Source organism: Apteryx mantelli, chromosome 5, assembly GCF_036417845.1.
Source record: "Apteryx mantelli isolate bAptMan1 chromosome 5, bAptMan1.hap1, whole genome shotgun sequence".
NCBI lineage: Eukaryota > Metazoa > Chordata > Aves > Apterygiformes > Apterygidae > Apteryx > Apteryx mantelli.
The window spans coordinates 9276214-9300796 of record NC_089982.1 but is presented as its reverse complement, the minus strand read 5'-3'; the positions used below and the strand labels follow the sequence as shown (position 1 = coordinate 9300796).

At 43.8% G+C, this 24583-nt stretch overlaps 1 protein-coding gene across 1 annotated transcript in view; it reads left to right on the top strand.

The window, feature by feature from the left end:
- Positions 1-10010: 10010 nt before the first annotated feature.
- Positions 10011-24583, top strand: part of CFAP299 (cilia and flagella associated protein 299) — a gene marked incomplete at its 5' end in the record, with an annotated part of 241716 nt that continues 227143 nt past the window's right edge. The window contains one exon of the mRNA XM_067297453.1: positions 10011-10231. Within this exon, the coding sequence (XP_067153554.1) occupies positions 10011-10231 (221 nt within the window). The remainder of the gene's footprint in view (positions 10232-24583) is intronic.

Sequence of the window (24583 nt, the reverse complement as noted above, 5' to 3'; positions counted from 1 at the left end):
CACAGGGAATTTTGCTTCTTCTAGCCCATCTCCCGTAGGGCGAGCTATGCTGGGGCCCTTCGCCAGTTGAGAGGGGTTTCTGACAAGCTTCTCAGGGATCACCCCGAAAACACGCTGCAAAACCACAGCTATGAACAGAAGAAGCAGGTAAAAGATGCTGATGTGACATGGAGCTGAGCCCTGGCGAACATCTCTGCTGTGGGCAGTATCGTGGCACCATCACACCAATTCGGCTCGTAGATTATACCGCTTGAGACTATTAATGTGAGGAGTGTGTGTGTGGGGGGCCTGCCTGAAGCTCCCAGACTAAACCCACTGTCTTCATCCCCTCCGTGCCTGGGATCAGAGTGCTCAGCCGAGCTATTTGGGTGCCTTTTGAGCCTGTGAACCATGGAGCGATGGAGAGGCTTGGGCTTTCCATGAGGGAAAGAGGATCAGAGAACCTCAGCGTTTGGACCTGTGATTGCCTTGGAGGTACAATGTGAGAAGTGGCATATGAAACACCAGCTAGCGCCTCAAACATCAGAGCAACGCCCAACACGTGCTCCTAGTGAGCCTTGCACTCTTCTGGCCCTCAGCTCATCTTTGCTGCCACTGATTTTCTCCCATCCCTGCTCCTTTTGGTCTTTTCTCACCTTCTTTTCTCCTTGGCAAATGCCGTAGGGCACAGGGTGCTTCCTGGAGCCACGGCACTCACGGTATCTTCTGCAACCTGCCCACACACTCGCTGCTCAGGTATTCACTGGTAACTGCCCATGGTCTCACCCCACCTGCACCAGTGAAGGCATTTCTTCAAGAGCTGAGACCACCAAGGGGGTTGGGGGGCAGATGAACACTCAGCAACTCTTTTTTTTCCCTTCTGCTTCTGACATTTTGGTTAAGTCATTATCCCTATCGTTCATCAGGAGGGGCGATAAGGGCCTTCAGCCCGGTCTTGTGCAGGCGAGAGGGAAGCAGTGTGCATCTGGGGGCACAGCACGGCTCTGAAGGCCTCCTGCCATTTCAACGCAAAATAGTCATGCTGTGACGGCCATTGATTAAATGCTTATGTTGTACTTTGGGTTTCTATCTTGCTGGATCCTCCAGTCAGGCTGGAAGGGTAAGCACCAACAAGCCAATAGCCAGCTAGCAATAAAATAAAGAGGATAAAATAAGGAGGACTGAGGGCAAGAAAAGGAGAGGGAGCTGCCAGGGGGACAGCAAAGGAGCTGTGTGGGAAGGAGGAAGTGAAGAGCAGGATGGCCTCCTCTCTGGTAAAAGGTGGGGGATATCTGGGGCGGCTACAAGGTGAGGGAGGCCAAAGGGCAGCTGACAGTCTGGCGCAGCACCTGAGGCAGTGGGAACTGAGATGGACAAGTGCCATCGCTGAGGTTTGCTGCAGCTGAGTGTGGCCTGGCTTTGCAACCTGGTTTTCCTGGCGTGCTTCAGGAAGAAAGTGGAACGGTACCACTGCAGCCAGGCCATCTCCATCACTTCATTATTGGGCACAGGCTTGCGGCCAGGATAAAAGAAGCCTGCAAGGCTCAGATGGCCAGACACCACTCAGGCTGGGGTCTGATAACAGTGGGAGAATTTGAAAGGTTGGATAGTGGTCAACATGGGGCTGTTGCTGCCTCTCTGGGGAGAAGACCTGGGAACCGCTGCTATCTCCCTCCAGCGCTGATACTGGGAAAGATGACTTCTCCACTCTGCAGTATTGGATGGTCTCATGGTCTTTGTCCTCTGCCTCTGTTGGGGTTATGAGGACTATTTGCCTACTATGCTGCTTCCTTTGTTTCTTGGATGAGGAAAGAGCACCTATATTTATGTGTACGAATGCATCTGAATGTTTGGACTTTCTCAGGTGCCTGGAAAGCTCTGGTACCAGCAGATGCATGCACCACAGCCAAGGGAAATGCCTTGTCCCCCTCAGCATGAGGTATGCTGTACCTGTACCACCACCCTGCACCAAGGGAAAGAGGCAGCCCTGCCAGTAGGTATGCTGTGTTTGTTAGCACGTTGCTTTTGCCCTTAAATGCAGGCTCCCTTTGCCTTGGCAGTCCCTGTTTTCAAGCTGTCATCAGCATTTGGGCTGCCTCAGAGGAGATGGTGACTTGCCTCACTGCTGCAGCAACATGCTTCTCGGGTGCAGGGCAGCTGCATTTCCCCAGGAAGCCTCTCAGTGATGTCTCCAGCCTTTCCTAAAACCATTAGCTCCTAACCCTTTGCCATGTAGAGCATCTGTTTTTAATGTGCTATTCCTTGCCTCAGCCCATCCTTCAACTTCTCTCTCTTGGGATTAAAGTAGTCCTTTTCCCTTCCTTCCCTTGCCATGTAACAACAAGCTGATCCATCACACACAACTAACGTGTTAGCCCTTAAAGCAAATCACCTGGCACTGCTGAACCCCCAGTTGGTATTTGTTACTTTGTTATTACAGTAATTATTACAATATAACTGTTAGAGTTAAGAGCTACATACTATGACAAACAGCAGCTTGGTGACAACATCAGAGGAAAGGCTAATTTAGATCACTGTAAATCAAGTAGGACTTAAATCTTTCATGTTCCCTTCTGGTCGTACTTCACCGCTGATATAAAATAGGTTTGCTTAATATAAGAAGACTGATGGTATGAAGAAATTGGGTAAGTATCTTACATTGAGTTAAAAATAGTGTCATAGTTCTGATTTAGAGGGGATCACAACAATCAAGGAACCAAAGAAGAAAGTGAAAATGTTCTGGTGGCTTGATATTTTAATGGTTGGAGAAGATGCGAGGAAACCTATAAACCCTGAAATGGGAATGAGTTTAAGATGAGACACAAACATTTGCTTAACCCCTTGATGGGGAATTCATGGCTGTAGATAATTTGAGAGACTTTTAAGCAATCAGGTTGACTTTCTTACTGCATTATATTTCTTGTATTTCAAAAGTGTGGTCAGTGTCACTTTACTTTTATTTACAGCTGTTAAACATTTTGGGCTTTTTTTGTTTGTTTGTTTGCCAGCAGAATGGAGGTCACACTGGACTTGCCATTTGCTTTCTGAACATGATGAGAAGCTCAAAAAACAGCTAAGAAAGTATGCATACTGTTTTGCGCCCCTGTTTCAAAGGAAAGGGGGAGTCTCTACTGCACCTCAGCAAAGAAGGATTTTTCAGAGAAGGTATGAAATGCTGCAATGTTTCTCTTCTTATTTCCTGCTTGTTTGCAGAACATAGGCTTCCCTAATGTTCAGAGTATTACTGTTATGAAATCAGCTTTGGAAACGGTATGCTTGGTATTTTGACTTAAGGGAGGAAAAATTGCTATGACAGTCCAGGAAAAGAAAAAAGGCACAAACTCCTGCTTCCTAGTCCAAAGACATAAATTATTATGTCAACCTCTCGTATTTCATTTGAATGGATTTACAATTTGGACTTCAAAATCAACAGGACTAATTGCTAGAATCTTAAACAGGTTTTTGTACTTATCTTACACAGAAGCTCTTCCTATTGCCATTAAATCTTGTTGTGCATGGAGTAAAAACCTGCTGAGCCCATATTTGATTAACACTGTATGAATATTAAATGGTGGGTGCTACATAAGTTAATAAGAAGTCTGGGTGCTTATTATTTTTATTAAGGTACCAATCTGCAGTCAAAACCCAGTCACAGCTCCCTTGAAGCAGATGATTACATGTGCATAGTGAGGAGTGGCTCTGTCCTAAAAAGGGCTGCTGCTTAAGCAAACAAAACAGAATAGAAGACAGAAAAAGCTGTTATTTTGGATTTAAAGATAGAGCAATTGGTTGCAGGAGTAAAAAGATTTGGGAAACTTTTGGCCAGGAGCTAGACAGAAAAGCTCTGGCTGCCAAGCCACAGTTTGGACCCTAGCTATGACTTGAGGGTTGCTTCATTGAGTAAAAGAAGACTCTTCTGGCTCATCTTCCACCCCTGGTACAGGAGTGGGTCAGGTCCCGCATGGTGGGGTGGTCTCTGTGGCTGCACAGGGTCATGTGCTGTTGTCCTCTGCAAGCAGCAGATGCCCTCCCACCCACTTAGAGCTCAGCAGGAGACAAGCTGGCCGCTCCTCAAGTGGCTGATTAAAAATCATTCCTGGACTCTGTGGACAGGCCTGAGTGTGTGGCTGGGACTTCAGGTAGGGCTGCGGGGTGCTTCCAGTGGGGTGAAGGTGCTCCCTGGAGGAAGGGGGCTTTGGTACGCCTCTTTTTGAGGTGCCTATATTGCAAAGTGCAGGCTGAACTTGGGGATTTGGTGTCCTGGGCAAGGGTTAGGGCTTCAGCTTGGGGTGCCCCTCCTGCCCTGCCGTGGAAGTTTGCATTGCCTTTTGGGGTTATGGCTGGGTCTACCCAGCCAGCTGTGAGAAGCGAGACAGGAGCCGTGGTGTGGGGTGTTTTTGTTTTTGTTTCTTGTTTTGCCAGGCAAGTGAAGCAGAATGAATGTTTTTTCATTAACGTGTAATCAGGACAGACTGCTGGATTTCCTTCAGTGACAGACCAGAAGCCCATGATTCAATTTTAATCAATGATCAGCTTCACAGTGGGTCTGATATAAGCATCGCAGTGGGCAACATCTCAACAGCCCTGTGAAATGGAAGCCAGACTTCCTGAGTCGTCCCCTCCCCCCCTTCAAACAGATGTATAAAGTTAACCATTTGTAGGATATGCTGATGGACACAAGGCTTTATGCCTCTTGCTTGCCTCTGAACTTCTTGTCTGCAGGTCTTCATATCTAACTCCCTGCCCCTTCAATTTGCGTTTAGAATCATCTCTTACCTCAGTCTTTGTAGATGTAATACTTCCCTGAATCAATGCCCGAGTCTTTGTACATGGGGAGAGACTCAAGGTCTCAAGTTCACTTAAAATCACAAAGTTGGGAGATGTTGACACAAATTTCATCTTTAATTCTCCAAGAATTATCTCACTCCCTTCTTGCACTATAAAGCTGATGTTTTACCCAACCAGCTTACTTGTCCATTAATACCTATAAGCATGTAGAGCTGGTGTCAGCCACAGGGTGTGCTGTTAACATGTTACCTCCCCTAAGGGAATAATTGCAAATTGAATTTATTATCCAATGGGGGGAACACTGCTTCAAACACTTCATATTTAAAGAATTTGGACATTAGCCTGGGGTTATTAGCTTGCTTTTTTTTTTTTTTTAAACCTACCATCTCTGAGGTAATATTGTGGTTGTAGTGAAATGACATAAAACAAAACTGGAAACAAAGCTGGAAAACAAACAAAGGGAGTTTATAAATTCTTTTCCAAACAATTATAGACTTCAAAGTAGGCACAAGTATGTGTGGAATTAAGAGCTGGATCCCACACTTGTGCAGTAGTTCACACCAAAAACTGCAAGCCATGTTCAAGCAAATCCTCTGTGAGCTGTTGGGTGCCGTGCAGACTGTGGCAGGAGGTGCAGCATGGAGCAAGCTGGTGCCTTTCCAGCAGCTGAGTTTTTCCCTGTTATCATCACCAGAGCTGTGCTGTATTGAGGAGGTAGGAAGAACATGGTGCGTAGACATCTGTGAAGATCGAGGTGAGATGGCTGGAGAAGGAAGGAAGTAAGTTTGAAGCTTTGCATTGAATAGCTTTGAGGCGCTGGGGAATTCAAAGAGATATGTCAGTTCTCCAAATTGGCACTGTACTTGAGGAATGTATAAATGAGATGCTGTGCATGTACCACATTTCCTGTTTCTGTAGTACTTTGAATCTTTCATTGTTTTCATGCAAAATGAAGAAGGCTTGGGGTTTGGGTTCAGTTGCAGACCTCATGTTTTTAAAATTCTGAACTGAAAAAAGCATTTCCCACCTCAGCCACCTTCCCTGATGATGGCAAAGGCTCTTGGTGAGGATGAGGCGGATTTGGGATCTGAAGCTTGTTACCTGCCTTTTCCAGCTTGACAGGAGCTTTTTGCAATTCACCTTGTTCTTGGTGTGGAAAAGTTTTCAGTGTTGTCTGCTTGCAGGAAAAAAATGGTCCAGGAAGAGGCCATAGCAGGTTATGCTTCACACACTCTTCCAGACTGTCAGGTCTTTTCATGTTCGTCTTGAAAGAAAAGGACATCATCTGGGCTGACAATTATATCTGTTCCTAAAAGGATCTATTGGTGAAATGCCTAATGTGAAACTCTTCACTCCCCCAGGACTGCTGAGGTTCAAAAATTAGTGTGACAATTCCTTTGCCTGAGTCTCTTCACTTTTTTTTTTGCCTCTACCAGGCACCCCTGCAGGGCTACATCATCTTCTAAATCTAAATAAATATTTTCTTTCATAATACAGTGCTCCTCCCCCTTCAATTACTCACAATTCAGTCCCAGCATTTCACAGACCAGATCCCTGCCTGATACCCATTGATAGAGCTCCACTGAAGTGGGTTCAGGAGCTGTTTCTGCACTCATCTACACACAGGAGTTGCTATTGTCTGCCTTCAAAAAGGGCTGCATTATCTGTTTCTGCGAGAGGAACCGGGAGTGCTGAAGACTAAATGATTTCATTTTCACCTCTGAAAAGTAGGACAGCCAAAATGTTTGCACTTAGAATAGTGGCCTAAAATAAGGCAACTGCATCTTTTAATTTTTTTTAATTTTATTTCTGTTTTTTAAGCTTATGAAGTAAAGTGTGCTGGTCCTATGGAAGTTTAAAGTGAAGGCTGCAAGTGCTTGTATTGATGGGGAGGAAGAAAAGGAGGATAAAGGATTAATTGGTTTTCCAATTTGCTTTTGCTTTTGCATTTGCCATGGCTATTGGAAGGCTGCAGCTGCACCGTTACCTCTGGTTTTCTCCAGGGAAGAGCTAACTGAAAGACAACAATTTTGATGATAAATGCTATGGTGCCCTGGGAGATGGCTCAGACACAGAGCTCTCAGCCACTCGCTGAGGTACTTCCGGGGACAATTAATCTACACTTGCACTGAAATATGAACTGTGGTTGTACTAATGAAGAATTGCAAATTCTGTTACTAATAATAGAAGTCTCTCGGAAAGACGGGAAAAAGATGTTTTAGCCATTATCTTCCTGCAGCTTGTTGTTTCTGTTTATGGTGGGCTGCTGAAGAGGGGCTAACTTCATTTTTTCATTTGTCCGTTGTCATTCTTTACACAGTGTTTCCACGCTGGACCTTGTTAAAAATGCCAGATGGAGGCATATCTTCTTACAGTAACCTTTGCAACTGTTCATCAGTGATATTTCCCCCCCTCACAACTAACACCCAGCCTTTTGGTCCCTGCCTCCATACATGACATCACACGTAGGCATGGGAGCAGGCTCCTGCCAGGCCTCAGTATTTGCATTTTTTTTAACTTTTCACCGCTATTTGATGACCAGCATTTATACAATAAATGCAAACAAACAAACAAAAAAGAAAACGCTCGCAAAAAAAAGTTTTTTCAGAGGAGCAGGGGCTAACGCATCTCGCGGTGGCCCAGAGGGGACCAACCGCCGCTAAAACACCTCAGGAAAAGGCGCTAACGGCCGGGCGGGGCGGGCGCCCGTGCCGCGCGCCGCCGCCCTTCCCGCCTCCTGCCGCACCGCGCGCGCTGATTGGTTGGCGCGGGAGGCGCGTGCCTCTAGAACCGTTGGGAGGGCCACGTGCTCCCTTCTCCCCCCCTCCCCTCTCGCGGCCGTTGCTAAGGACGCGCGCGGGTGGGCGGCAGGATGGCGGCGGCTCAGTCCCCGGCGGAGCGTTTCGGCACCTACGAAGAGTACCTGGAGTCGCAGGTGACGGCGCAGGACCTGTTTTACCTGGAGGTCAGCGCGGAGACTGGGGAGGAAACACCCTGCCGGTCCCCCAGCCTCCCCCGGTGAGGGCAACCGGGGTGAGCCGTGCTGAACTCCCCCCCCCCCCCCCCCCCCCAGTCTCTGTGGTGAGGAGGCACCGTCCCCCAGCGCACAGCTGCTCCCTCCAAAAGTCTCGGGCCCCGTACTGGGCGGGGGTGATGGTGGTGGTGCCACAACCTACCTCCCAGGTGTGTCATTATCAGAGATGACTAAATCATTGCAATGGGAGGATAAAGTACCCCAGCCCACATTTAGTCTATAGTTCAATAATTAACTCTTTAGGGGAGTTGGACAAATTTTACCTCGAGATGCTTTCAGTATCCATTAACTGAAATGATCTCATTAGTAAAACCCACATCCTTAGGGAATAAACTGCATTACTGTAAACTAGTGTCTCTCAGTGTGAACTGTCTCCACTGGAGGAAGGTAGTACAGCTTTTGTGTATGAATAAACCCTGAAAAGAGTATTGAAGCTTGTCAAAATTGCCATCCCTGTGAAGGAGGGAAAAGAGGCGTGCCAGTGGTGTTTCTGGCTCAAGTTCAGCTTGACAGACAAGGCAGGGCTAGCCAAAACAGTGGTCTGTTCATAACTGAACTTAAAGTACAGGTCTGGACCAGAAAGCCTTTCATGTGAGCAGGAGTTTGTTGTGTACTGTTTACTGTTAATATCCACCTAGAGAAACAAAGTATGGCAACTAACACTCCTGCTTGTCCAGCCCTATGAAAGGAGACAAAGACAGTGGGGCTGGGTTTGATATGCAAAAGCAACATCAAGTTAAGTTAAGGTAAACCAGGAAGAAAATCTTGCATGTTTCTAGTGCATAGGAAGGATGATTTTTAGGGTGAGTCATTCCAAGGAAGTGTGTGGTTCAAGAATTCATATCCCGGTGATATTGGAAGGGTGTTGACTGCTGAGATTTTGACCTCTAAAAATGCTATGAATGTGCAGTGTTTGCTAGTATCTAGTTAAAAACACTTTGGGGAAAGTCACAAAAGACTTTCTTAGAAGGAAGATGGTGTTAAAAATGGGTGCCATTGCTTCTAGGTTTGCTTTCAAACTGCAGTTACCAATCCTCTTCTGGCTTTATAAAGCTGGAGAGAGTTTGGTGGCATTTTGATACCCTCTGAAAAGCTGGCCGGAGCACTTGAATGGGGTGGAAGTCACATGTGGTATTTCCTGTGGCACTTTGCCTGGTAGGGCTTATCAGGTGCCCCTACTTCAAAAGGAAATACCTCATCCCTAGCTCTGCTGCCTCCTGCCTCAGCGCTGACCTCAGCAGTGCTGCTCTCATGTGTAAGTGTTATTTTAAATGTCTAGCTGGAAACCATGTTAGATTCCCGAGTTGGTTGTTTAATGATGGAAAAACCTGTTTGATTACAAGTGGTAGAGGAGTGCGAGTCCTTTCCTAAGGCCGAGATGTGATGCAGGTAGAGAAAAACTGGAAGGAAACCGTAGGGCTTCAGCTGCTAGGATTTCTTCACTGCTGCCTGGTGTATCAAGGGCATGCCAGGGGCTGTGGTAGTATTAAACATCCTTAGTACCTGAAGGTCTCTAATATAATTATGCAGAACTTTCTGACCATTCAGTTTAGGTGTGGTCATTAGGATGTAGTGCTTCTCAGACTTCAGCACTGGGCGGACCTCAGCTGTCATGCTGCAATGTGTGGCTTGCATGTTGCATATTCTGCCTGAGCCCTGCTTGATTAACAGCGCCTGCCTGCCTGAGCCCAGCTGGGCTCGGGGAGGCTTTCTGCAGGTTGCCTTCATTTGCTAGTGAAGGTTTTCACCTTTTGTTTAGCCAAGAAGGGCCCCAGTGTGCAAGTTCTGTGTGTTGCCTGCCGAAGGAGGCCATAAACTGGAGTAGCTGTATCAGTTGCTAGTTCTGATACAGCCAGTAACTTATCTGCAGAGTGGTGCCCCTCAGGGGCCGGGGGAGCGGTGCTCCTTGCCCGGCAGCCTGGGGTCCCGGCGCGGCGTTCCTGGCGCGCCGGTAGGAGCGGAGGCGCGTTGCTGGAGCGGGTTGCCAAGCCGGAGGGCCGCGGCCGCCTGGCCCTGCCAAGCGGGGGCGCGGGGGAGCGCGCGCGCGCGCGAGGCACCTCGGCGCCCCGGGGGCGGGCGGTCGCGGCCCCGCGGGTGCAGCCGCCCGGCGCAAAGGCGGCCAGCGCCGCGCTGGGCCGGGCCTCGCCGCGCCGGCCGCTGGGTGGCGGCATTTGCTCGCGGTTGCGGCCGCGCTCGGCTCCGGCGCGGGCGGCGGGGGGCTGCCGCCGCCCCGGGCTCGGGGGCGTCGCGGGCGGGGGGACCCGGCACTGACGGGGCCCCCTTGCCTGGCCTTTCCTTCCCGCAGAGCGAGGCGGTGGCGCGGCAGCTGGTGGAGCTGGGCTTCCGCGGCTCCGGGGACGTGCCGCGGCGGGAGGACTTCGAGGCCCGGGCGGAGGAGGCCGCGGGGCTCCCCGGACCCGCCTCCCAGAGGTGAGTGCCCGCCGGGGGCGGCAGCGCGGGATCCTCCATGTGCTGCAGGCGTTCCTCGTTAGATACCTGTGCTGGGGCTTGCTAGGAAGGGCGTCATCATTAGTATGACCACTACGCTGCTGTGACTAAATGCCTTTCTTCTAGCCAAGTATGCCCCATCTACCCATGTCCAAAAGTTGAGTCCTGACTGTAAAGGCTTCTAGAGGTTCTGGAGCGGAGGGAGGAGGGGGGGGGAGGGTTTGCTGAATTTCTTTTCCTTCTTGTCACTCTTATCCTTGGTTCAAATGCAAGTCAAGGACATGCAAGAAAGATGTGGTGACTGTGGTGAACGCTTTCCCTGTTATCTCTTTGCCCTCAAGTTGTTTCATACATTTTATTTCATTCATGTTGCGATCTACACGTTTCTTAAGTGGTACTTGTATTTGAAACACCTAAATATTGTTACTTAACAACAAAATAACACAGTTTATTAGGTGGATTGTCCCTTCAGAGTTGGAGCCAGGAAATTGGTGCTTTCCAACACTCTCCACTTCTGGGATTGATGTTTATAAGACAGGGAACATTGTGATGGAAAAGAGATGGCCTTTGAGAAGAGGAAAAAGCCTTTATTGCTCAGCTGTTGTTCGGCTTGAAGGATAGAGTTTATAGAGTCATGTAGTCGAGGGATCCTTTCCTGTATACAGGGCTTGGTTCCTTGCTAGTGTTTCCTTGAAGTCAGGGAGACAGATTACTGTGGGAGTACCCTCTTAACAGAAGCTACCTGAGGCTGATCGCTCTAAGGTTTATGAGAACTATGACTTAGGAAGAGTCTTAGAAGAGTCAGACTGAATGGGGGGCTCTTTGGACATTGTTAGAAGCTGTCTGCTCTTTTATGTGGATAATTTTACGTCCATTTCCAAAACCCTTTGAGGGGAGAGCCGATTTCATCTCCACAAGTCTCTGAGAAAGGAAGTTCAAGCAGTGTATGTTAGCCTCCCCTCCCCCACCCCTTTTGCCATCTCATAGCTGTTACAGCATGCACAGCTACAGCATGTGCTTTCCAGGAAAACTCTAATTCCATGGAGAGTTCAGTGCATTTGTGATGAAGAGTACTTCATAGTATCTTGGGCTGGTTCTCCCTTCCTTTCTTTTTTTCCCCTCCTTCTCCACTCTGTTTAACCAACCTGCAAATCTTTACACATCTAGCTGTTTACTTTTCTTGGTTTTTCTTTTTGTTTACCTCTTAAGAATAAATCAACAAATCCCCTAAATAACAACCTTTTTTGGTATCTTGCTATAAGAAATAAATAAGATTATAATACTGAGATTTTATATTTTGTCAACTTGATGGGGTGAATAGTGGAGCTATCATTTTTTCCTCTGGTACTTTTCCCTTTTCTTGCTATAATAAAATTATCATTTAATAATTTAGCAGCTTATATCAACCACCTTTCATAGTGTATGACATTAACTTAACTACATGGCATGTATGTTCTTAGCCCACAAACACTATGAAAGGTGTCTAAACCACTGATGGTTAATTACTCTTACAGAAATTCCATTTGTAAAGATGAGTAAAATCAGCTAAAACCTTGCTCTTGGTGCAGTTGCCTCTCGTATATCTCTTTATTGGGTATCTTGTGCTACTGACATCTTTTGTTATGTTACTATTTGATCAGTTTCCCCTTAGTTTGTAGGTGGAGATGTCAGGACTGATTCACAAGGTTAATGGGCCTATTGTAAGCAAATGTGGTTGATCAGATTATTGAAACATCTGTGTCAGGAATTACTGCTGTCATGGGCTTCTGAATTTTCTGCTTGCAGAAGTCTATCTCTAGTTTTCTCTGAGCACAAAAAAAGACTTCCTTGAATTGGACTTGGTTGCGTTGGTCTCGGAAACTGTCACTGTCAATTCTTACTACCCAGGCGATTTTTGTATATGACAGCAAGCTCCTTTGGCAATGGCGTCTTCTGGATTTCTGCGTTGGTACTCCTCTCTGTGTCCCACCTCCTGCCGTGACGCTGCTCTCCAATTCAAAGGGATTGAAAGGGCTAGTTCCCAATCCATAATCATCCCCTCCATCAAAGTAAAACAGTGCAAGTCTCTTAACTCAAAGGCTAGAGGATAGGCTCTGGATGCTCCTGTGGTAAAGGTCTGCTTGGATCAATACACATGGAAACTAGAGTTAGCTGGTAAATGACTCTTTATTTTCTGTTTGTGAAACAAACTTGTTTTTGATGGTTTTGGAAACATATCTAAGTGCTGATATTCATAACAATGGGGTTCCTACAACCAGAATACTTCTTGTGTTACTGATTTAAACTGAGTCATTAGGAATACTGTACACGGTTGGTATTGCACAACAAACGGCTTCAAGCTCCAGTTGTTGAAATGAGCTAAAATAAACTAGTAGCCATGACATAGATCGCCTCTGCTGCGTTTCGGCTCCACGGCTGTGTCACTGGGTACTGTACAAAGCTGCCTGTTTGCTGTTGGCTTCCATAGTTCTGATCTTGTTAGGGGTTACTCTGTCAGTGGTCAGAAACATTTATCTTGTATAGGCTGTCTTAGTTCACAGCTTTTTACTGTCACGCATTTTACTCCTGCAGCTGTATCACATAACAATCATACAAACCTGTTTTTTATTGAAAATGCAATATCCACCTATACAAAGGTTAGTAACTGAAAGGTGTCCTTTTAGCTGTGGCAAAATACCTCCAAGTATAGTTCAAGTGCAGTAGCAAGAAACTAGCAAGAGAGAATTGTATTGATCAGAGCAGTAGTAAAAGAAGAAGGTCATTCTTAGGATGCGTGGTGGGTTTTTTTTGGTTTATTTGTACTTAAATTAAATAGTCTTATCAACTAAAGTAGGCACAATAGTAAGATTTTCTTTACAGATGATAAGTTGAGTAAACATGGCAGAAAATGGATGTGGGTAGACTGGAGGCATTGCATTTATTTCTTCTTTTAGACTGTGAAGCAGTTTCAAACTTTTCTGTTCTTAGCATCTCATCTCATGTCAAGTGAAAATTGATGGAAAAGGAAAAAAAATTAGCTGTAAGATTAGTTGTATTTAATATCCTTTGCACTTTTCCACAAAAAAGGACACCGTTAGGAAGCTGGGTTTGGGTGCGCTTTCTTTTTTTTTTTTAATAAGAACAAAGAAACGAGATAATAAAAAACAGTGAACCACAGACTTGGAGAGGCAGATAGAAGCACGAAATGGCATTTGTTCTTTGCAACGAGGATATATGTGTGTGTTTTGTGAGATCTGAAGTGAAGGAGCTTGAGCCGTGGGGTTTTATAGTTGACATAGCCAAATGAGAAATAGAGTAATTTTGGTGTATTAGATCATCTCTAAATGCATGCAAGTTCCTTGTTTCTTTCTGTCCTTCAAATGACAGAGCTGGAAAATCTCATGTTCTTCAAAAGCTTCCTCTAGCTTCATACTTGTTGTTAAAGCAGTGTTTTAACAATGCTGTGTTTTCAGCTGAGAATGTGTAAAATAAGTAAAACTCAGCTGACATCAGCATGTCTGTTAGTGAAAGAAGGACGATACAACTCAAGTCATTTTTCTTAGTTGCAAAGAAGATTTTGCCTTATGATGCTTTAAGCTCCTCATCTGATTGAATAATTTGAGGGAGCAGCAGTTAGTAATTGCTTTTGTGTTTCAAAGGCCAAATCTGGGCTTAATGAACTTGCTGACATCTGTAGCTGTGTTTTATCATGGAATTAATGCCTCTGCCTACCTGGAAATACAGTACTGTCATGTCGATGTGAAGTGACTTCTGAATGGCACATGAGTATTCACTTCCTACAAGATTTAGTACTAAGCAACACACAGTACAGCTGCAAATCACTTCCTTTTCAACTCCTGCTCTACTGATGTCCACATTGGAAGGGTGTCCTTGGCACTGACTCTGATCAGTGGCATGGACTCTGTAGCTCAGAGTTGTTTCTGCTCCCTGTGTTCTGTGCAGGAGCTACTAAAGCCAGCAATCAAAGAGCAGTAGCTGAAATTAGGAGAATATGTAGGAGAAGGATGAATTTTTTTCTCTCTTTGCTTTGCGGTTTAGGTGCCTTACCTGATATAACCAGGAGGGGCCTCCCTCCCCTTAAGATTGAGAGCCCTTGAGCACTCCTCACGTGACTGTTTAAGCTGTACGAGCAAACTCTGACAAGGGAGAAAACCCTGGAGCCGTCCTTGTTAAAGCTTTCCTCCGGAGTAAGGGCTGGTGCTTCCGTTTGGAGTGTCAGGGCTGTAACACTAAGGCAGGGTGTTAGAGGTGCCACTTAGCTACCCCTGTGTAGGGATATTTACAGTGCTGCCCTGGAAAATGCAAGAATAATGGCCCGCTACAAGCTGCTCCAGAATGGAGCAGGAGATCTTTGTCCTCTGCTGAAATGGGTCCATTTTATGGGTAAAGTGATCATTTTTGGTCCAGGAGTATGAGGATGACTCATTAGCCCATCAGTCAGGATGCCTGCCTGGAAGCAGGGGGTATCCTGGATTCCAGTGTTTGTCCCAAGGCTGCTTTTCTGTGGCTTAAGAAAGAATCCAGTGCTGGCCTTTGGAGCAGAGACTGGAATCTGAAAGTGTTCCTCCCATGCAACTGCACCACAGGATGGCTTCAGAAGATGGGGGTTGAACAGCAAATGGCTAAGCTGGGCTTTGCTTATAGTGGTAGAAAGCCCAGATTTAAGTTTCATCAGCCAGAGGAGAGAATGAAACTGTGGTCCCAGCCATCCTGGGGGAATATGTTAAGCTATTGGATGACAGGTGTTACTGTCTCCTTTTTTTATCTTGTGCCCCTGTCCTGTGTAGAGGGAAGGATTCATTTGATCTATACAGAATCTAGGCTTGAGACAGATGCAGAGCAGCTCACTTTCAAATCTTTCATGAATGTTATACTAAGCACAGTTAACTAACTGTTGTCTCTCTTAGGCACCTGATGTCTTTGTGCTGTCTTTCTCTATTCCTTCACCCAGGTGATGTGGGCTCAGAAATACTTCTCCTGGATGTGTTTTTATATATGCAAATGTTCCTCTTATAAAAACAAATACATCTAATTAAAATCTGTTCCTTTTATAAACCGTATGGAAAACAAGTGTTTTTGTGCATGGGTCAAAAGCAGGTCGTTGGCTGTCCCCTCTCTCTTTAAAGTGTTCATAAGCAGGCCACAAAAATAAAACATGAAAAATGGGAGAGAGAATGTTACTTTTTTTGTTTTTGGTATTACTTTGGGTTTCAGTATTGTAAACGATCCCACTGAAATATAATGGAAAGAATTAAACTTCAGGACCCTGCACTTAATAGTAGTTTAATTCTTTCCATGTATTTCAGTGACTGGAGATATGGGAAATGCCAAATACCGAAGCAATTATAAGTGTATAATGTTAAATGAACATCTTCAGAACAAAATCATTGGTCGTGGGGTGTTCATATGTGTGTGCATATGGTCTAAAGCCTTTTCTTGTACACAGAAAGAAAGGAAGAAGAAGAAGGAAAAAAAAATAGAATAAAAATGAACCTGCCTAGAGCAGACCTTCATTTGGTATCCAGCATTGAATTCAGAGCTTGATTCTTTCCTCAAACCTTTTCTCTGGCTCTTGTCCTAGAGTGACTCTGTACCCAGTGCAAGCCCTATGGACTCTGCTGTGACTGTGGAGAAGACCTTCAAGAGTTAAATGATAACTACTGCTGAAATCCCTTTCAGAGTGCTTCCTCTGTATGAATCAAGTTCTGGCTGAGCATTGCATGGGTACTCCTTTAGTGGGAAGAAGGGAAAAAAGGGATGAATCTGCTTATTCTTAAAGGTGTGTGGGCAGTGACCTCCTCTTAGTACACTTAAGGGTCTTAGAGGAAAGAGACTTGATTTTAGTCCCTGCTTTTTCCATTTTGGCTTGTAAGTTAACTTGGGTTTGGGCATGGACAATACCCTCACTGGGGAGAGAAGAGGGAAATGTACAGTTTGTACTAGCAAATACCTCAAACTGCTCCAGTGAAAGATTGTGTTGAATGTGTGATGCTCTGCGTCCATGTTGCTGGGTGGCTGGTGCTTTACAGCACAGATTGGCTCAAGGGATATCTGTTGAAAACACTTGTGGCTTTTTTAGGTGGCCTAAAAATATGAAAAGAGCCTACTCATTGCCTAGGCTGAGAGGCATTGAAGCAGGTGGTTGCCTTGTTTCCACTGAATTAACCATCTAACTTCCTTAGAGGCTTTGAAGAACATAGTCCCTGCAAGTGGAGCAGAGCCACTCCTGTTCTTGTCCTCTGCCAAATCTCCCCCATAACTTTTACTAAGCTCTGATAGAATTTTTTTTCTGATGTTAGGGAAAAGTCGGGTTAATTATATTTTGTATCAACGTGCCTCTGCGCTTTAAGTGCTTGCTGGGACTAGAGACTGAACAGCTTTAGTCATGTGACTGACACTCTGCATTTTGGTTCAACCAGAATGAGTAAGAATTGGAGAAGGTATGAGAGAATCCACAGCAGGAATATTCTGGTGCTTTGCTTTTCTTCATCCTTTTTATTAGCCCATAATATATAGATAACATTTAGATTGATATTGGTGTTGGAAGGCTTCTCTGAACTGAATTTTTTGAAGCTTGCACATGTCTCAGTAATTCAAGACTGGATAAAACTGGAACAGCCCTAACATTTCATGGTGGCCCTTGTGGACCTGCAAAATAGCTTTTTGGACTTGTCTTTCTGCTGTCTCCATGTTTTTCTCTTCCTTCTCCGCACCCTTCCTCAGTCTTTTAAACCAGTACCGTACTGGGAAGGGGAGGATAACCCATTTTTGACCCTAAACCTAATACCATGACTAAGTTTTTCCCCTCTTTAATTTTTTATCACTTTTCCTACTGTTGTTAGAGCAGCATCTTTTTTTAAATAATTCACTATGAAGTGGTACATTCTCAGACTAATAAAAGAGGGGCACAAATGCAACTCCCAGTTTTCTCAGATGATTGACTCTTGTAGGGTCATTTGCTGATTATATAGAGATCTGGTAGTTCTTTCTGCTTCTGTCATGATTTGAAACTCTTGAGATTCGACTGGAGAAAGGAATGGGCTTTTTGCTTCCCCTTGCTTCCTACCCACAAAGCAAGATTTTGCAGAAAATACTAAAAGATAAATTGGTTAAGTTTTAGAACTGTGCTAGTTGGTAGCATCAGTGAAAGGTGCTGACAACCCTGGACTTCTTCCCTTCTGATGTTTAAATATGTTCTGCATTCCCCATTTTATATTGACAGTTACATTTGTCTTTTGATAGTGTTTTTTCAAGTGCTTATAAGCCCAGATCCTCTTCAGGAAAATAAAATCTCTTTCACCTACCATTAGACTTCACTTTTGTGCAAATAGCAACTATAAGTCTATAAATGGTCACTTACCCTAATGACACTTTTTTCCTTTCTTATCTGTCCTGATAAGCAAAGAAATAAATGCCAACACTTACATTGGCTGTCGTTGTTTTTGTTTAACTAACCCTGAGTTGAGTGGGACAGGTCAGGCATCAGAAAGCTTATCGGGGATTCCACAGACACATGTAGACACTTTAATTACCTCAAGTCATGCTTTCTGGGCTTTCACCAAACTTGTGATGGCTACATGCACAAAAAAAAAAGTCATCTGAGACTGTAAAGATCAGTTCAGTGACTAGTTTCTTTCTGCTTCCCCTTCTGTGTCTAACAACTTAGAAGGCTGGTGTGCCAAATAGTGTCTTCAGTATATACCACTTGAATAAATAAAGAAATTACTCAGTTTCTTGAAGGTGGGTCTAGGAGACATTTAGGTCAACACAAGTGAGAAACAGTGAATTTTTGTTTCCCTTAATAGACACTGGAACAGGTTGCCCAGAGAGGTTGTGGAGTCTCCTTCTCTGGAGATATTCAAAACGCGCCTGGATGCAATCCTGTGCAACGTGCTCTAGGTGCCCCTGCTTGAGCAGGGGGGTTGGACTAGATGATCTCCAGAGGTCCCTTCCAACCTCAGCCATTCTGTGATTCTGTGACTTCTGGTTGGGTACCCTGAATTTGGAAAGCATCAAGTTAAGTGTCTTAGGAAATGTAGACCTAAATGCAATTTCTTAAATCTGACAGGCAAGCAAAAACATCTGCTCGGGTATGTTTGTCTGAAGATATAACATTAAGGCTTGCGTAATAATATTGGGTACAGCAGTACCAAAAGTTTTGGGTTGCCAGCGCTTTCTATTCTTCAGAGGTCAAGTGGCCAGACTGAAGAGAGGAGAGGAGCCCTGATGACTGCAGCAGCAGAACTGAGCTTGTGTGTGCAGGCAAGGACAACACAATCTGTTTTAAATTCTCCCTTCCCTAATTGGGAGGATTGAGAGGACAAGAATTCTCCATATTGCTGTCCATCACTGGGCAGAATTTTAGGATAATGCAGTAAGCTCTTTATTTTGTAATTTTTTTAAAGTTATTATTAGTTTTAAGCAATGCAGTGGAGAACCAGTTAATAGGTCACATGATGACTTACTGACATTTCCCAGAAATAGGTAGGTGTATGTATATATTTTTCAGCAAATCAAAACATGGAAAGGAAAGAATAAATAAGGATTTCCAACCTGGACCATAAAGGCTATGATACAGGCTTCTGAAAGAAGCCTGTTGTGGAACAGATAATTAACATAAATTTTGACTCGTTTTTATTTGTATCCGGAGACTGTTCAATTCACAGTGCAAAAAAGCTGTTCCCCAAGTTGCGCACAAACCTGAGCAGTTTTTGATGATTCCAAGTGTTACGTCCTTACTGTCCTTAATACAATATTAAATGTTTTCTCAAAAGATCCAGGTGTGTTTGGGTAGCTTTCTTCTCTATGCAGTGAATTTGTTACCCAAACAGAAATGTTTTTTCACCTGGAAATGTGTTGGGAGAATCTATGTTCTTTACTTGAGAATAAATTGGTCTTTTTTTTTTTTTTAAATTCATTTATAAATTGTGACTAGTTCAGGAAAAATATTTGCAACAAATAAATGAAATGTGTTTAAGTAGGTGCTGAAAGGTATTCATTTTCAGAGGGATTGTTTGTTATTTTGCTAATAATCGTCAAGCAAAAGAAACAGGAGTCCAGGAAATGGATTTGCCTGTGGATTCTTGCAGTTCATAATCTGCTGGTGCAAATTTCTCTTGGACGAGATAGGTTTAAAAACAAAACAAAACACCCCAAACTCTAGTTACGATGAGCTAACTACCTAGGAAAAAGAGACATGGTTTAAGAAAGAATTTACCACGTATTTCCTTTTGACTTAATTTTGTCTAAGGCAGGGATGCTCAGTTGTCTGCCTCTTCCTCCAGCTTTTTCCTGCTAATATGCCATGTGCACTCGCATCTTCAAAGAGCTGAAGTTCAGCCGCTCTGTATTAACAAAACTGAAAACCAAGCAGCTTTCCTCCTCTGAAGTATATCAAGGATTGCAATGTCTTGTAAAGCAGTAGTGCTGAGCTGAAACGTTCCACGGCAGCAAAGTAAAACGAGAACCACAGGCCAATGCTGAGGACTAGGCAGAGTTTTCTGCCCAGCCGCCTCCAAAGAGTTCAACAGCACATTTGAAAAAGATACTGTCAGGAACTTTGTTGTGGTAAGGAAGCATCTTTCACAAAGAAATATAAAAAAGCTAAAGATTTGGCCCAGGCTGCTTGCTTAAACATTTCAATGTCTGGCCGTCTTGGCTGCCCAAGCCCTGAATTTCTTTGGAGTGCAAATCTTCTGCTTGAGGATTGCAGGGACCTCAGCATTTCACGTTAGGACTTTTTGATGTGTAAAGCTTTAGCGTATGATTGCGTTCTTCTTGGGGGCGGGGGGAGGAGCTGGGACCCACTCGCTACGCATTCTTGTAGTGACACTAAGTTCGTACTGAATTAGATGTAACTTTAAGGCTGGGCAATGCTTCCTGACCCGAGAACTCAGTCCGTTAGTTAATACTGCCTACTGGAAGAGGGATTACATTGTATTTTCATGTGTCTACCAGACATACAGAGTGTCTTTTAATGTAGCTATGCAAGCTTTCGGCATCATTTGTAGCATGTTTGTCTAGCTCATCTTCCTAGGATCAAATTCTGCTCTGGGATATTCTGGTGCGTTTCTTCAAACTGTAAGCGTGTGAGTGGCAGACTAACAAGGCCAAATTATTCTCTGGTTACACTCTTGTAAAGGAGAGCAAAATTGATGGGAACAGGATGAACTGTCAGCTTGGGCTGGCTCATATTTGAAAGATATGTATACCAAACCATATAGTAACATCTAGATGGAGACTCAATGTCTTAGTGTCTGTAGAAACTTGAGACACTCCATGCCCCACACAGACACCCTATTTTCACGTAGCGTAGTTCTCTGCACTCCAACTGTGGAGCTACTGGATTATCACAGAATTTGATGTGCTAGAAAATACTGTTAATTTTTAAAAGGCAAATGGAGATGTTGTCTGTATATCCAAGGTTTAGCAATGTGCGTACCCCTTTAAAGGCAAGAATCAGGTTTTTGGCCCAGGCATGTGGTTTCTTACCTTTAAGATGTCTAGTGGAAAAAATAAGAATACTATGATGAACTGTCAAAAAGGCTTGCATTACAACTATTTGGAATAAAAACAAACAGGAAAAGAGCAGCTAGGGTGTATGGGTAAAAGCTTCATGTTGTAGTTGACAAGAGTTTATAGCAGGTGGTCCAGGAGCCCTGTTAATCTTAAATTTCTGCGCACAGAAAAGTGCGAGGACTATTCTTCTCTAGTGCCACCACAGCTGAATTTTCTCCTGCTTTTTAAATTGCGCTGTTCAGAAACTCTCTAAATAATGTTCTTGCAGGGAATGTGCTGCTGTTTGGGTGCTAGCACACCTATTGTCTCATCCTGGGGAGCGGTAAGGGTCATCAGCTTCCCTCCCAAGCCGAGGGCAGGGCACCAGGGGGTTGTTACAGCTGGATTTTTCCTCCTCACGCTCCTGTGTCCCTGGTGAATTTTCTCTAGCCATGTTGTCTCAAATTGCTTTCTCACTACTGCTGTTGCTCTCTCTGAATCCAGGCTAGGCTTGTATTTTAAAGAAAAGCGCATGCGCGTGGTGTTGCCCTGCTCAGTGAGGTAATTGAGGGGAATTAAATCTTTGGGATTTAGCAAGTAAATCTTTCATTTCCGAATGCTTTTAATTTGTATTTGAATCACTTGACAAAATACGTGCTATAGAAAAGCCATGTTCCCTGCTACTTTTTTTTTTTCAAAATAAAGATTTTAAGTTGTCTGTAGCATTAATACTATACTTCTAGCAAGATGCAGGAAAACTAGTCTCCACCTTAAACTGTAAACCATCTTTAGTAATTATTTCTCCTCTGTCCCTCATACATTTGAGTTATTGTATTTTATGCTGGCTGAATTATACAGTTTTTAAATTATGGTTCCATTTGGTAACTGGAAAGCTATGTGCCAGGAATGCCTACGTTATATCAGGATAATATGCGTGTAAAAAGCTTAGCTGAATGTTCTTTGGATTTTTAAGTATGTGGTACTGTTCCATAACAGCCGACAAGTTCTTTGTTTTAGGCTGACTTTGAAGTAATGGTCTAAAACTTCTCTGAAAACAATTAATACAAACAAAGAGGACTGACCTGGAAGTAGTTGCAATGACCCAGATTGTGTGTCATTAGCTGAAGGTCTCATTCCTGAATGATAATACTTAGCTTCACAGATGAAATGATAAGCTTTGAGCTGATATTTGATAGACAGACTTCATGATTTCTGTATTTCTGTAGGTCACAATTCTAATGCTTGGTCAATATCTGAGGGCTATAAAGGAATTATCAGGATGCTACAAGTTATATCTGAGTACTTCCTTGGGGAACACTTCTGATTGCAGGAAATGAGTTGAATAGCTTTTGGCTGTTGCTTAGATATAGTGCTCCCAGGCCTGGAATTCCAGAAACTGTCAGAAGCTTCTTAACGCCTAGCATGTTTAGTGACAAGATTGGCAGCCCTTCAGAAAGCCTGAACAAGATGACAACTGTAGATGGATTTGCTTACAATGTCAGTGGGAGAAGGATCCAGATGAGACAACAGAGATATGAGAGTTTTGGTTTGAAAAGATGCTTTTTTTTTTTTCTTCTTTTTTTTGGAAAAGGCTGGGAGTTAAGTTGGTGTAATCTGACGCTTGGCCTGACTTCTTCATGCTTGTGACTGGATAGCTTTGTGTGCAGCGTCTTCCTGGCACACCATGTTTCATTTGCACTTTCCCCCCATGCAAATATGTACACTCTTTTGTCATGCCACCTTGCCTTTCACATCACTTTTTTCCACCAGTCATATCTGAATTTTGATATGCTTTCTAGTGTGATGTGGAATCGGGGACGTTCCAAAGTAGTCTTTTCTGTAGGTCAGTGTTTGCATGCCCTGAATTCTTTTGTGTATAAGTATCTTCAAAAAACTATTCCTTCTCTCTTTTTTGATCAACATGAACAGACATATAGCAAGTAGAACGCTTGACTGTATTTCTTTACAAGGGCTAGATGGCCTAGCATTCTACGTGTAGTGGCTGGGGATGCTCCCGTGCGAAAGTTGGAGAGAGACTTTTGGTCTCTTGCTTTGGTCTCTCTGCTTGGTCCTGCACACACGTTGGAAATGTTTGCCTGAGGGATCTTGTCAGTGACTAGCTAACTGGAATAGTTCCCTCATTGTTTTTCAAAGACCTGAAATCTAGATTGGAGTGCTGAAAATGAACAATATGATCTGTTCAGATATGGTGCTGGTTTGCTTTCCCAGTGGTCTAGGAGCTAATAATTGACACATCTGTATTAATTATTTGCTTGTTATCAGCAGGCGTATTGTTGTGGCAATGTACAGTTAATATAGATTATCCATCCATATTGATGGTGCAGCAAGTTCCTATTATATGCCATGTAGCCCAATATTTCAGAAGCTTCATGGGTATATGTCTTTGTATTAAATGCTGTCAGGAGGCTGTTGAGTGTTTTTATGTGCACGATTAACTTGTACAGTAACCTGAGACTTAGAAACCAGTGTTTAAACATTTGCATGTCTTTGTTCTGATCCATACTGGGAGCAGCCTGCTTCGTAACTGGCCTTTTTGCCAAGGAGAAATATATTGCTCCAGTTACCTGCAGTAACCTATCTTTGGAATGTGCTTGAAAGTGAAAAGAAGTTGTAGAAACTTGGGGAATATTTGGAAACACTCTGTTGTTTTACTTTGGGATCTGGGGAAGCGTCGATGATGCAAATAGCAGCTAGAGAAGGTCCTGGCGTTTATTGAGGCCTCTTGCCGTGCTCTGGCTTGGTGTCACTACCAAGCTAGCTTAATGTGTTATCTGAGGGCTTTTGAGCATAGGGAGTGTTTTCTAAGTTTGAAACTGTGAGAATGGGGAGCAGAATCTTTAATTATAGCAGTCAGTGTTTCAGAGGAAGGCTGATATGGATTAGAAAAGAATAGACAAAGGCAAAGAAGAAAACAACATGTTGCATTGGTTTATGGGGAAAAAATAGTAAGCTTACATAAGAGTACACCGTAAATAACTAAGCAAAACACTTCTTGGACCCTAAAAATGACTATTTTTTAAATTGATTTTTGACTACAGAAGACAATGGGATAAATATGCTCTTTTGTGGCACTGAAGATAGGAGATGGTATTGAAAAATGTCCTGGAAAGAAGTGACGGGAGTTACCAAGTAATGTTCTCAAGTCCAATCTGTATAATCCCAGGAGTCTAAGAGTAGTGAGTCATGAAGTGATGGAATTTACAGCATCCATCAATGATGGTAGTAAATACTGTGTTTTTTTAAAAATGCTTTAAGGCAGAAGCAGAGACTTGCAAATTAGTGAGCATTTTCACTGGAACGTGTTTAACTGATCACAGAATTAATAATAAAACACATGGAAAATCATCATAACATGGTTTTGGCAAGCAAAAAGTTGTGTTTCCTTAATCACGTGCCATTCTCCAAATGCACTGCGAAGAGGGGAAGAAGAGAAATAGTCTGGCAAAATTTGCTTAAACTTTCTGAATGTCTTTGATAATAATTCTCACCTAGGTTGGTAAGGGAAGTGACTACGTCTTGCTTTGCACCAAACTAGCTTAAAAAAAAAGGTATAAGAATCTACCAAAAAAAGTCATCTAATAATTTTACATCTTGGCAAAAGACAAACGGCAGGGTGGCTCAGTCCTCCTTCCTCAGATCAATGTTATTTATAGCCGTTAATTCCTGAGAAGGTTAAAAAACTTCTGTGGAATTTAACTAGACTATCTAGATTGGCACCACAGTGACTGCTGAAATTAACTGGTAAATACCAAGTTACTGACAGCAGCAAAAACAATTCTGAGGTCCTGAAAGAAAAAGAGGAGGAGAATGTTGGCG